General features: G+C 32.8%; 1 protein-coding gene across 1 annotated transcript; it reads left to right on the forward strand.

Annotated features, from left to right (window-relative positions):
• The first annotated feature begins 512 nt into the window (after nucleotides 1–512).
• LOC132742892 (solute carrier family 13 member 2-like) lies at nucleotides 513–11,792 on the forward strand. Its single transcript, XM_060731394.1, has 11 exons — nucleotides 513–534; nucleotides 836–988; nucleotides 1,310–1,466; nucleotides 2,164–2,295; nucleotides 2,539–2,622; nucleotides 3,879–3,989; nucleotides 4,835–4,929; nucleotides 5,385–5,494; nucleotides 6,804–6,965; nucleotides 7,684–7,821; nucleotides 9,298–11,792. The coding sequence occupies exons 1-11, from the start codon at nucleotides 513–515 to the stop codon at nucleotides 9,433–9,435; spliced, it is 1,302 nt and encodes a 433-aa protein (XP_060587377.1). The 3' UTR covers nucleotides 9,436–11,792.
• Nucleotides 11,793–15,038: the final 3,246 nt, after the last annotated feature.

The following is a 15,038-nucleotide window of genomic DNA, read 5'->3' on the forward strand; positions in this document are numbered from 1 at the left end:
CTGCAGCGACCTCTATGATGCTTCCTATTATAGACGCTGTAATCAACAATATAGAGGAAGCCGAAGGTAAGCGTTCATGAAATAACTTCAGTTTTTTTAAACAACAACAACAACAACAACAACAACCAAAACAACTACAAACAAAAACCGAAGTCCTACTTTAAAACGATATGACACAGGCGCGACTCTCTTTTATCGTGACGTAAGTGGACAATCCCATTTGAGAAATTTTGGCATTGTAAAGGTTAAGCTAGCTGTGTAGCTCGAACGCATTAAAGAATCTGAATTGATGGGTTTGAACCCCACAGTGGTGAAAAGCGAATAGATGTCAAGTCTGCAGCACAGTCAGATGGTCCGAGGAATAAAGTCAAATGGAGTGCTGAAGATACAATGCACCGCGCTCGAATCAAAATGTAAAGTAGTTCGCAATCACATGCTACCTCTTTATTTAGATTTAAGGCAACATTTTGTCCATGTCCTTTTGCGCGGATCTCACCACGGTCCTGTATAACATGGCCTTGGGCAAACGAACACGTATAGTCTGTAATTGCCCGCGGTTCATTATTGCAGTAGCTTTTCGCAAATAGGGTACCAATTTGGAAACCCAACTGTGCAAGCGGTCTAGATGTCTATTTTTTAAGAAATTTCGTTTTTTTTCCCGAAAAACTAGATCTTAATCTATTTGAAAGAATTCATTCATGTTAATATTATTTTTAAACTGATTTAAAATTATTTTTACGAGGTATATCAATAAATCAGATCGCCAGCTGTCAATATCAATATTGTAGATCTTCACGATTTTAGTAACATGTTTATAATTCATTGTGTTTCGCAGAAGAATATGAAGATGCGGAGGCGGCAAAATGTGCAGACGACATCGATGATGCAGACGATATTACTGATGACATAGAATCAAAAGAATACAGTGACGAAAGTGATAAAATTAAAACGCTTTTAAGAGAAAAGTCTAAAACAGAGTCAGCCGGGGGTAATTCATATTTTTCATATTCGTTTCATATTATTTAAAGGGGAGTAATAAAAACGTACATAAAATATAGGAAGATAATTGAGTTACCTACCCTTAAACACAATGTATGCGTAGATCCACACTGATTATTCTCAAAATTTTGATAATTTAAAATAGATTTAAATTTATTTTTAAGTTATGTCTGCGCGTGTGTCTACATGTGTATTATGAATAAGAGGTGACGGCTTTAGGATCACGATCTTTGTATCCCGACTGCGTTATCATTGGACCTCTCTTTGAGTACAGTCGAAAAGACTTTTGTTTAACTTTACTTTTATATAGGAATATCCAGTGTAGAAGAAAAACGGCCACTACCACCAGAGCTACAGCGTCTAGCAAAAGCGTTTGCTTTAAGTGTAGCATACGGTGCTAATATAGGGGGAATAGCTACACTTACAGGTTCTCCACCAAACCTTGTCTTCAAACAACAGATTGACAAGTAAGTTACCTTGAAAAAAATGAACACCGTCAGTGTCAGTTAAAGGGTTATTCACCATAACATTGCTGAATATAATCACATCTCGATTATGCATTGCCATAATCTTAGGAAAAATCTTTCGAAAATCTCTATAAATATATTTTAACTCGCATGAATTATATACATGTAACGGTTTAGAGAACATAATTCCTTTTTCATATTGATTTGACCGGTTCATACAAGATTGTATGATTTTTATACTCTAACATTGTTTGAGTAATATATACCGGATCGGAGTCCGCTATTTCTATTTTACTTTTATGGATTATGTTCTGGTCTAAAGTCCGGCTTTTCTATCTTATATATTGTATGTATTATATGCCGATTTAAAGTCCAACATTTCTATTTTAGACGGTATGAATTTCATACCGGTTCAGACTCCGACATTTTGATTTTAAGATTCATTTGTATGAATTAATAATTATGTAACAGTTCTGAGTTCAACTTTTCTTTATTTTTTAGATTGTATGAATTTCATACCAGTTCTGAACCCGACAATTTTTAATTTAAGATGTTATTAATTAAAATCCGAGTTCTGAGTTCAACTTTTCAATTCATTTTAGATTGTATGAATTCCATACTGGTTCTGAACCCGACAAAAGTTAATTTAAGATAATTATGTACCGAGTTCTAAGTTCAACTTTTATATTTATTTTAGATTGTATGAATTCCATACTGGTTCTGAGTCGGACGTATCGTTTGCTAAATGGATGGGATTTGCGTTCCCTCTGTCCGTCATTACAGCTATCCTCGCCTGGTTATGGCTGGTTACATTGTTTTTACGATGCGGGTAAAAATCTTCATGCATAATAAGGTCATGTGCTAATGTTATATACACTTTTACGAGCACATGGTTAAGTAATGTATTGGTAAATAATGCAGTTTTTGTTTTGAAACTTTGTAATTTTCCACTTTAAAATATGAATAAAAAGATTCTTCTTAGTATGTATAAGAATGATTTTTAAAAAAAAAATCTTTCTAAGAGAAACGATTGTAACGGATAATATATGTACATGCGTATAATTTTTCACAGGTGTTGTAAAAAAATAGACCCGGGACATAAGAAGTCAATAAATGCATCCATTGCACATCATCTTAAAGAACTTGGTAAAATGACGTACGTAAGGCTTTCACTATTTTGACTATAATATATCTATATGTTATCATTTTTAAGTATAGTCTATTTCTATATGTTATTAGTACTCATGTTGACCTTGTTTGACATTTGTTTGGTATAAGGTCAATACGGTTGTCTCATTAGCATATGCCATGTCCAGCATTTCTTTATCTCGGCTTTTTATTTTGAAAGTTTAGTTAAGTTTCATGCTGTAACATTCTGGTTTAGGTGGCTATAAATAAGACATTATACATGAGATCCCAATTATTTGTTTAATGCTAATGAGGGAAGGAGTAAAATACATTGTTCTAATGCTTATGAGAGAAAGCATCTAATGTATTGTTTTAATACATATGAGGGAAGTGTAAAATGCATTGTTGAAAAAACGTCAAATGTATTGTTTTACTACTTCTGAGGAAAAACGTCAAATGCATTTGTTTAATGCTTATTAGGGATGAGTGCAATGTATTGTTCTAATTATTATGAGGGAAAGCGTCTGATCTATAGTTTTAGTGCCAATGTTGGAAAGTGTATAAAATGTATATTGTTTTAGTGCTTATGAGAGAAAACATGGTGCAGATGAGGGATTTGTCTACTTGATTGTTTAAGTTATCATGAAGGAATGCGTCAATAGCTTATGGGACACAGATTTATAATGTTAATTTTTAAAATTCACAACGGAAAATATCGGACTTTTGCTTATGAGGACAAACGTCGAATGTATTATTTTAGTGTTTATGAGGGAAAACGTTCAATGTATTATTTAAGTGTTTATGAGGGAAAACGTTCGATGTATTATTTTACTGTTTAAGAGGGAAAATGTTCAATGTATTATTTAAGTGTTTATGAGGGAAAACGTTCGATGTATTATTTTACTGTTTATAAAGGAAAACGTTCTATGTATTATTTTACTGTTTATGAGGGAAAACGTTCTATGTATAATTTTACTGTTTATGAGGGAAAACGTTCAATGTATTATTGAAGTATTTATGAGGGAAAACGTTCAATGTATTATTTAAGTGTTTATGAGGGAAAACGTTCAATGTATTATTTAAGTGTTTATGAGGGAAAATGTTCTATGTATTATTTAACTGTTTATGAGGGAAAACGTTCTATGTATTATTTTACTGTTTATGAGGGAAAACGTTCTATGGATTATTTTAGTATTTATGGGGGAAGCGGTCATCATATTTTATTACTTATAGCACAAGTAAACATATATATACTATTGTTGTTTAAGTTTATATACATTTCAGGTTTTGTGAATTACAAGTGTTAATAGTATTTGTTGTGCTGGTGGTTCTATGGCTGTTTCGGGCACCTCCGAAGATAGATGGCTGGGGATCGGCAGACTTTCTGAAAAAGGGGTATAGTATAGTTTATTCCTTTGTTAACCATCCTGAACTTTTACAAAAAAAATAGTCACACAATTAAAAAGAGTAAAATGAATTTTTGACTTTTTTTTCTTTTTTCTTGTTTGTTGCTTTTTTAATTTTTTTAGAAGTGAATAATTCTTCAAGTAGTTTTGATAACTTTTCAGTTAGTAAGGGGATAATTCTTCTTCAAATAGATTCAGTTTACATATTTTACATAATTTACATAACAAGTCGTTTTAGATTACACGAAGGTAACTACTAATGTACGTCCTTTAAGTTATTCTGAAAATTATTTTAGTTTCTCTTTAAAAAAAAGTCTTTTATTTAGTTTAAGACCCATTATGACCCAAAAATGCTTTTATTTTAATATCTTAAAACTTTTAATTGTTAGTTTAAACACTATCTTATTTATAAACATTTCATTTACATGATAATTAACAAAAAATAAATTGTACGGATTGAGTAGGAAGTTTGAAAATCTTTGTTTTATTGTTAGAGTCCTGATATGGTTTCCTTAAGAACCATCTTTAACCATCTTTTGCTGCTGTTGCTTATTAAAATTAGTACAGTTATAATGAGTTAGTATTTTGTAATGAAGTCAAAATATTACTTTGTTTACATTTTGCTACCTCTATTAAAAATAATTTTACATTCAGTATTACATTCTTTTGAAAATAAACATAAAACATGCTTTAAAATCATTATTTGAACGACACAATACTCATGTTTACCTTTTCTAAAGTAGAAAAATATTATTTATTTCTGGGACATAATATGCCTTTGAGTTAAGCGGTGATTTCCCGTACGCTAAAAAATGATCAATTTTGGAATTCCAGGTTTGTGTCTGACTCCACGCCATGTATACTGCTAAGCGTTCTTCTTTTCATATTGCCATCCGAGGTGCCAAAGGTTTTTGGTCTTGCTAAAGGAGGTAAAAACGTTATCATTATTTAAATGTGTAGGTTATGGTTAAGCGTTTGCTATGTTTAGTCTCGTCTCATATTATCTCATAGCAATTGACAGACACTTTATGAGAATTCCTTGTAAAAAATAATTCCTTGCAAGAAACTGCAAAACCTTCATCAATGGTATTTACTGGTAAATGGATTGTAAGGGAACGACCAGGCCAAATACTCCATCATAACGAGTTTTACACATACCCCGTTGTTTTGACGACACAACCAACCGTGACATGGGAGACAATCAAAAGGTAGTGACAGGTAAAAGATGATATGAACATTTTTGTTCGTTCAATTTTAAAACTACAATAAATGTTTTATTTGCAACAAAATATCAAAGACACCTGTCTAATTTGAAAAAAAGTTGATTCTTATAATATCTATTCTACATTTTAAGAAAATTGTTACATTTTTGTGTCTGCTTCAGAAAAGCCGTCATATAAACCAATTCTAGAGTGGAAGTCTGTAACAGATAGATTACCATGGGGTGTTATTGTTTTACTTGGGGGAGGCTTTGCTATAGCACAGGCTAGTGAGGTAAGCTCTTCCAAAATACTACATATAAAAGAAGTAGATGACACAAAGGCGACTTCGTGTAGTTACTTTTTGCAGAAATGGCTGTTACTGTATTTGAACGGAAATAATTATCATGTTACAAATTTAGCAATGTCAAAAGTCAGTTTTGATATCACGATAAAAGTATATCCAAGAAATCAATCGGAATACCTCGCCGATAATTCATAAGCGTACCGGACTTCTACCGCGTGGCTTCCCACAGAGGGTGTTATTTTTGTATAATGAGTAACACATTACATTGTATTGTCCGACAACCAACGGAAAGTAAAGTAATTTTCGGTTCAGTTTAATATGGAAAAAATATGACTGACAATCATATCATTTTAAGAAAGCCTATTGTCAACCAATTAAAACAAAACAATAGGTATACAGTTTGTTCTTTCGGTATCCAACAATATAATATTTAATATATTGATTATATGTTCAACTACCGATTTTTCTATTCTTAGTAAAATCGAATTGTACACGACATATTACATCTAACCATACTATATTTGTTTACATGCATAATACCGTTACGAAGGTTGGCGTAAATGGCCGAAACTTTGCGATTACACAGTAGGATAACGTATAGTTGCCTCCCCTGCATGTTTGATAAATTATATGTTTTGTTTTTCTACCCACATCAGTGCTTTAAGAAATATCGTATAACTTTACATTGGTATAAAACACAGATATGGCATATACATGTTTTATCTATACAAATCGCTAAAAATAGTTACTGCACGGCATGTTTAAATAAGATTAAGTACATTTTAGGTCGATTACATGACAGCAATCCTTTATACTTTAGACTCGTCTAGGTTTGGGGTAAACAGGACCCACTTCTGTCAGTGTATATTTGCGATAACATTTTTTTAAATACATGAGATATTAGGGATAACACTAAATTAATAGTTATTAGAGATAAAACTTTAAATATCTAAGGTAATAAAATTTTCAAACTAGCTCCTTACAAGATGATAATCTCACGCCACTCACCAGATCACCCCAGTAAAGAGAACCTCAAATAAAAATACAAACCACGGTTGCGTATGTTCGAGCCTGTGTCTGACCGGCACCAGCGCTTTTATGTGAGGATTTAACGAAAATGCATATCTGCCACTCACTTAAAATTATCCAACTTAATTTATTGATTTTACCAAAAATATAACAAAAATGAAAGGGATTAAAGGCAAAAAAACAGTTAGAGGGTCAGTATAAACAGAAACTTCAGTATAAATTGAGGAAAGAAACTTATTAAAGAATTTAAAGTTGATTGAAATTTTAGGACTCGGGTTTATCCCTCTGGGTTGGACATGAGCTGAAAGTGTTTGCCAATATGGACACGTGGGTGATGAACCTCATTATATGTTTAATCGTTGCCGGGGCAACCAACGTAACCAGTAATACAGCGAGTGCTACATTGCTCATGCCAATTCTTGCTCAACTTGTAAGTGCACACTTTCTTGTAAATTTATATTCTTTAAGTTTTGTTAACGACATTTAATAGAGTAATTGTTTGAAGTAGATGGTATTGACAGGTTGCAAAAGTTCAGGTACATTTCAATAAAACACAAAATATGTCTTACTCAAAAATTATTGTTTGAATTTTCAAAAATGCTTGTATGAAAGAAATATAACAGTTTATTGCCTTATAAGGAAAGCATTACTAAACGGTTAAACATAACATGATATTTTGTTCCGGAGTATATATTATTCTATTTACGTATAATATTCATTTGCGTTAAATAACTTAGACATTCTATGTTTAAAACCTTTTCGGGAATTGATAACAGAAACAATAAGATTTTACTGCTGTTAAATTGTATAAATCTATTTAATTAGATATAGCTTTATGCATTTTATATACATGTATACGCTTCGTTACAAAATTGTGCATGTTAACCTTTCAATTGATCAATGTGGTTACGCCACTGAAAGCAGGACTGGGTTGCTAAGGAATTTGAGGTTCATGAATTAAATAGTTTGATTTTATAGCTAAATGGACAAACCATAGCTCAGAAAACAGCTACATGATAGAGACTGTCATATTAATCAATGATACATATGCTTGATAAGATCACGTGTCAATTTTAAACTAAAATATTAATTCGATTATTCATGCATCTAGTTATTAATTTATTATAATTTCTCTTCTGCTTCAACAGGCCCTACAGACTCAAATAAATCCAATGTATTTGATGATATCAGTGGCCGTCTGTTGTTCATTCGCGTTCATGCTGCCAGTAGCCACGCCCCCAAACGCCATCGTATTCTCATCGGGATATCTTACTATTCCAGACATGGTAAGTGTGCTCTGACTGCTCTCGTATGCATATGGTGGCTGATTTGTTACACTTTTGCACGTTTTCGCTTGGCTTATATCGAAGGGCTGGCTTCTTATGGCAGAGTCGCATGGCTCGTCAAAGCGCCAATAAAGCAATTCTTCAAGATAATGTGTCATCGCGACAGCACGCCGCGAAACAATGCTAGTTTGGTGCGATTCGCTAGCGACAAGACGACCATGCGATAACGCGCCGTTTGGTTTTTGTCATGTAGTCGCTAGCGGCAACGCCACGAGCAGAAGTGTAAACAATCAGCCACCATACTCTCTCGTTATTCTATCTATCCATCAGTCATAGTTCCTTATGTGGAAATCTAGGAATCAGAACTGAAAGGCATCCAATGTATAGACTTGTTTCATAATGAAGCATAAAATATCTAAATAATTAAAATAATGTTAATGTTTAGTATTTAATGATGCTGACACCTACAGAGTTCAGGTAAAATTCATCTTAACATTTTATTATTTGTAAGAAGATAAACATATTAAAGACGTCATGTATAACATCATGTTTGTTATGGTATATGCTCTATATCTTTTGAAATCTCAGTTCATACAATTTATATTATTTGTCTTATTGTCGTCCCACGTACTACTTGTAGGCCCCCAGTATATTGAAGCATAATACCACGACACTCATGAAAACTGCTTTATTGTACCCGGAAATACAAAAAATTCCACTGGATTCTTCCCCGCTTTTTATTGTATCAAATAATTATGCATAGCAGTATATTTTTCAACAAATATAAACAATTTCTTCAGACATTCTATCTATAATCAACTATTTGAGCATCGGACCTATGTTTATGATGTCGTGAAACCGGAAGAAGATAAACCAGGCGTGTTGAAACAACAACAACAACAACATCAAAATTATGTCTTAATTCTCGCAGACTAACTTGTATTATTTTTGTATGACCTTTACGCGTACGCCTAAGCAACAATGATTAGAAAGTCAAGAAGTGAAAAAGAATATAGTCTTAAAAGGAAAAGCCGGTCATTTTTTTAAAAATACGTGAAGTGTTGTGCGACGTCGATTTTGGCGCGGAATCGCTCAGTAATGCCGGGTAACAATAAGCACTTTTTACATGGACGGGTACTGTTTCGTATCCGCGGGGGTCAACAAGTAGTACCATTGACGACAAAAGCAATATTCCCAACAACCTTACTAGTGGTCTGACTGAAATGCAATACCTGCCTGACTGAGACACATAAATCACCAGAACTACCTCAATATCATCATATAATTAAACAATATTTTCAGATCACCTTACTGTAAACTGAACAGGTACATTTTGTTCACTTTATGGTCTAGTAACTATTTGAATGCTTTAATGCAAATATAATAGTTGACATGAAGCATAAAACTTTACAAAACACAATAGATAATGGTCAAAGGGTGACTGGGTATATAATTTAGTTTCATTTTGTATTGCAGGTTTTAGCTGGACTCCCAATTAACATCATTTCTGTATTTTGTCTCACACTTGCCATCAACACGTGGGGAATATCAATGTTTGATTTAAACGTATTTCCGGAGATGTTCCAGACTACAAAGTCTAATGTTACATTATAAACACATGTTTTTTTCGTCTTACTTACAGTATTAACATTCATTATTAAATGGATAATATTATCATAGATAAAAATAGAATGATGTCATATCAAATTTACGATATTATGCCAGTATAGCAGCGATTGACAAGCTTCTTAAAGAATCTTATACCATGACTGTATAGCGTCCTTTCGACAGACATATTCACTGTTGAAAAAAGGCTGTTTATGCATATAAGGGGAGATTTTAGCTTAATCTAGCACTTTTGGTTGAAGAATGCTCATAAGTTAATCAAACATTCTCTCTGTTGACGAACTTGACAATTTCTGTTCTCTTATTGACAGTATGACCGGGACTCCAGCTCTACCAACTGAGCTATGCAACCACTTAGTGACAGCTCTTGACCTTAATTTGAAGCATTCGATCATTCATCAGACAAAAACATGAAATCTCAGATCCGATTCACGAGGTTACCAGTTTTATTTGCACGACAGAGATTCTTTTCCATGACAACTTAAAGTAATTACTGGCACGATTATAATGACCTTTTACTGCTACAAGCAGGTTAGAAGTCATATAATGATAAAATAAATTCCATAGGTAAAAAAAATCCAAATTGGAAAATAGTTCTACGAGTGAGTGATCACACATAAAATTCATCTAAATTTGTCCGCAAATAGAACTATCTCTGAACTTTTCCCAAAAAAGTAGGAAATTCCATCTAAGGAAAAAGACAATTCATATTTACATCGGGCAATAATAATGCTGATGTTGTAAAAAATTTATTGCGTCTTTATATCAATAAAAATATTACTTAGTTCTACAAAAATTGATTAATGTTTATGTTTGCCCTTGATGGTCAACGACAATTCAAGGTCAATATCATTCTTCAGCAACTTAACGTGAATATTTTGTCCAAATATGAATCAAATCAATTCATTCATAAGTCAATATTTGGGATCATGGTCATTTTAGGTCAAAGGTAAACATGTACATGGATTGCTCAACATATTTTTAATGTGAAGTGTTGGTTTGTTCTTGTATGGTAAAGTCGGTCCATAGACAACATAAGAATTGCAATTTTAGAAAAAAATCAATATTTACAATTTAGGGCAAGAACATACCAAGGTCAAGGTAAAGTTTAGGATGACACACTTAAAAGGTTGTTATACCCGAGAGTAAATGAAATACATGGCGAATATTTAGCAAAATTCAATAATTTGACCTTGAAGGTCGAGACACATAAACGGTCAAGGTCAAACATAAGTTATTTAACATGACAGTTGTATGCTTAGTGTTATTTTGAATTAGGTATTAATCAAAATCCATTAATGACAAATTGTAAAAAAATTCAATAATTTTATCATAAAGGTCAAGTTCATGTAACAGTCGAGGTTGAGTTGTGCTTGGCCTACTTTAAGGTACCGAAAGGATTGTCGAGTATGAATACAAAATACAAAAGATCTATTAATAACACAGATGTAGCCAATTATAGCCCACTTTAACAAAATTCAATGAATTAACCTTGAATGCCAAGGTTATTCTTTTTTATTCAAGGTCAATTATTTAGATAGAGACCATGACATTTATTCCTGACAGATTTTGTATGAGAAGAAGCACACAGAGACAGCCATACACCAAGACAGACAGACAGTCTGAAACTAGTATGCCCCCTTACAACTTTCGTGGGAGACAGGTTTTTTGTATGTTGGGGTAGCCTGGGATTCAGGCGTTGATATTTTTTGCTTATTTATGACATACGCACTATTTCATACTCAATCGTCATAGATAACACAACATCTGTGGTTTTGATAGTATCAATCTGTCGATTTGCCGAACAGAAGCACATCAAAAATCGACAGACTGGAACCCAGGCTAGGGTAGAGGTAATTATTTGCGAAATGGCAAATTGCGTCCAGACAAATGGACAATTAAACTTCGTTAATTGAAATACTCCTGCTTAACCCGGAACAACAAACTACCATATAACGTTGTATAGCTTCATAACTAATGACCAAACAATTTTGAATTTTAAAATTGCAATGGTTCTATTGTAACAATTATACATGTATCTGTATGTTATGATGATGGGTGTTGAGCCCAAGTCAGAAATAAAGTATACGTTCTGTTCTATAGATAACTACAATCATGTTAATATGTGTATATGTATATCAGGTACAATTTTACAATAAACTATTTTAAACTCCAGACGAAATAGGGTTGGAATATGGTAGCCACGTAGGGCAAGACGATTCTAGTTTTAGCTTAACAATTTTTATTTCAATACCATTGTAATCAGAATCACAATACTATTATTATTTTTTTCTTTGCTTTATATTAGAATTATTCGAATTTTGAACATGTGATATAGTCATTAAATTGCGTTACAAAATTTACGCTATCTGTGATATTAGTATATTACCACGAGTAAGCTTTATCTATATGCTATCTCGTCTTCACTGCTCAGTTACAATCAGATTAGTAACTAACGTAATCAAAGCACAGAAGGCGCTGAATTTGTTTGGGTCTCAGAATGTCAGAAAGGTGAAGGTTGTGAGATTATAAACCAATTTGTTTTTGTATAGTGCCATCAATGCTATCCAGCGTTTGAATTGTAGTAAATTGGCTATAAGACTAATTGCAACACTGATATTCAATCCAATGTTTATTTGACTTAAACAATTTGAAAAAAAAATGAGTTGCCTTAACTGGGATTCGAACTCTAGACCTCTCGCTTCCACGGTGAATTTATGTCTTAACTGCCTGAAGAAAACCATATTATTCTAAATTAGGGTTTGTAACGACGCTAACTGTTGTATAACACTTGTGTAAATAATCATGGCGCTTACTACAAGCATGTATATCTATAAAGAATAAAACAATATTAGAAATCTTCGACCATTAGGGAATTATTTTGCTTGAAAATTAATGCGCCTGTCATTTGATCATCTTTACGCAGTGATCTCCCCTGAGTTTTTCGCCGTTAGTTTTACATATAAAGGGAAGTAACCGCTTCAAAAAAGCGAACTACTTTCGGCATTTGCAATTAACAGCATTAGAGTCTGAAATTTCGCTACCATTATTTGTTTGGTCTGACGACTTAAACAAATAAAAATTATTATCTGTGCAGAAAAAATAATTTCCTTTTCTATATATAAAAGGCCTTATCTAGCCATCCCCCACAATATGACCAGTTTATAATATATGTTATAAAATGTTAAATTATTATTATTAAATAAATGTTTGGGAATTTTCATGTCATTACGATTATAATACAAGTGGAGAGTAAAGAAATAATAATGCGTTTTGATTGGTCAGAAAACCGTTTGAAATTAAAATAAATGTTTGTTTGTTGTGTATATCTAAACAGAGTCCATATTCAAGTCTATATGCCCCCAAGAGTTTTACATTCTCTGTGCAGTTGTCTTAGTAAAGTTTGAGACCAAAACTGTTCATAGGTTGTAAATTTCACAAAATAAATAAATAAGATTTTGGTGTCTAATGCTAAATTAAAAAACATGATTTTTGATCTTCTCAAATATTGCATAATGTAACCCATCCCCTAATATTTTCAAATGTAATGTTACAGTACTTTTCAAATAAAGTTTGGACATTACATTATCGATTTACAAAGCTATAAATAATCTCCGGACGTACCCTCGGGAATACATGAACTTTATCATAATTTGAGTGATATTCGTAGACGGTCAGTAACAAAAACTAATACGATATATGCAGAAATCAACAACAAAATACGAATATTTAGATTATATCAGGCACGATCGAACACAAGAGTGAACCAATGACGCTCCGTAAGCCATCTAGCTAGCTTTCACACATGAAATACTTCGAAGTTCGGATAGGATTCTGCAACCATTTCAAGGCTGCAATGTTGATCCTTCTCTCTAAACCTAATTTTTCTAACAGGTGCACGATAAAAACCATTTTTACGTTGTTTTCTTATTGTTTTTTACGTGGCTGAAGCATGAAGCAAATTATTATAACGTGACGGGAGCATGAAACATACAATTGTTACGTAACGGTAGCATGAAACGTTCCATTTATTAAAACAAAAGTAACAGCATTAACCATGATCGAAAATGCGTTTTTTCCATCGGTGATTGTATAATATTTAAATACTAATTCTGAAATTCAAAATGACCGATTGGGCCGGGGGGGGGGGGGTGAGGGGTAATCCGGTGGTGGACGGGGGAGGGGTGAAATGGGCCGATGGTGGGCGGGGAGGGGCGTAATGAGTCGGTGGTGGGCGGCGGAGGGGTGTATTGAGCCGGTGGTGGGCGGGGGAGGGGTGTTTTGAGCTTTCACATGCACATATATGTTTAAGACAAATATTATTATCACCCGTCAAGATTATATCAGATTTTGTCTAATTCTATAACAAGAAGATATGTATAAGTCTGTAAATAAAAATCTTTTCTGTTCAGTTCTGTTTTAATTCTTATTATCAGATTAGTGGATACAATAAGATTTATCACAACATTTTGTTAACAAAAGAGCACATGTCAATATTGGTGATTAACTCTATTGTTCCTTAAAGAAAAGGTCAAAGAAGGGATCTATCAATTGCCTTACTACATTATTTAAAAGCGTTAAAATTGCTTTGTATTAAGGGACGTGCTCATACTTGCGCCTTTCATGTATACCTTATTTTGACTGGACATTCGCAACGTAAACCAAGTGTCGCTTATCTACCAAACAAACAGTTAATATACAGTAACTGTGCTACAAATTCACAGGCCTTAAAATTAATTACATAATTTTGAAATGTTTTAAAGTTTTGTTTAGAAGTAACAGAACAGAACAGAACAGTAAAGGTATCTTGAATATTGGTTTCTTTTATTAAAAATCAAAAACAAAACATTACCATTGCTTAAAGATAATATTATGCCCATCGTTGCGTAAGATATTTTCATCACAGAAATTTATTGAAATCTACGTATTTTTAACAGAACATGTCCAATTAATACATTATCTATTGGAAGCTGTCTGCCCTAACACCTATAGTTCGCCGATTAAGGAACCTAAATATTATGACAGACATGCACTTACTTTAGAAATTCACAGGGGAAAATGTACTGAATATGAAGAGAATTAAGTAATTTGTAAAACTTTTAAATGAAATGACAACTGCATGAAAGCTAGAGGTATATGGATTTTCATTATAGACAAAATATTGTTAATTTTAAAAATACTGATATGTGAAATCAGCAAAAGGTTGAAAAAGGGTGTTACCAACATTTTATTTTTACAAAATACTAAAATGAATTATTTTTGTTATATATATATGTCGTGTTTGATAGATATTTGTCATGTATAATGTTATATATTACATGTTCATTGCTCACTTTATATATGCGATGCATTTCAATTTACATTTTTGAATAGTATTAAACAAACTTAAAAGTAAACTGGTCTACAATAAAATAATTTATATGTTGACAGTTTTCTGCATCATACGTGAAAATCAGCCCTTCTGGATCTGCTCGTGGTTCAGTACATTGAGCGAACTATACATGTATATACTGTTTATTATGGCGACAAGGTGATTTACAAATCGATTAAATTACACCAGAGTTTAACATAAAGGAAGACTATATCGCCTA

This window comes from Ruditapes philippinarum, unplaced genomic scaffold, assembly GCF_026571515.1.
Source record: "Ruditapes philippinarum isolate M1 unplaced genomic scaffold, ASM2657151v2 ctg1300_1_1_1_1, whole genome shotgun sequence".
NCBI lineage: Eukaryota > Metazoa > Mollusca > Bivalvia > Venerida > Veneridae > Ruditapes > Ruditapes philippinarum.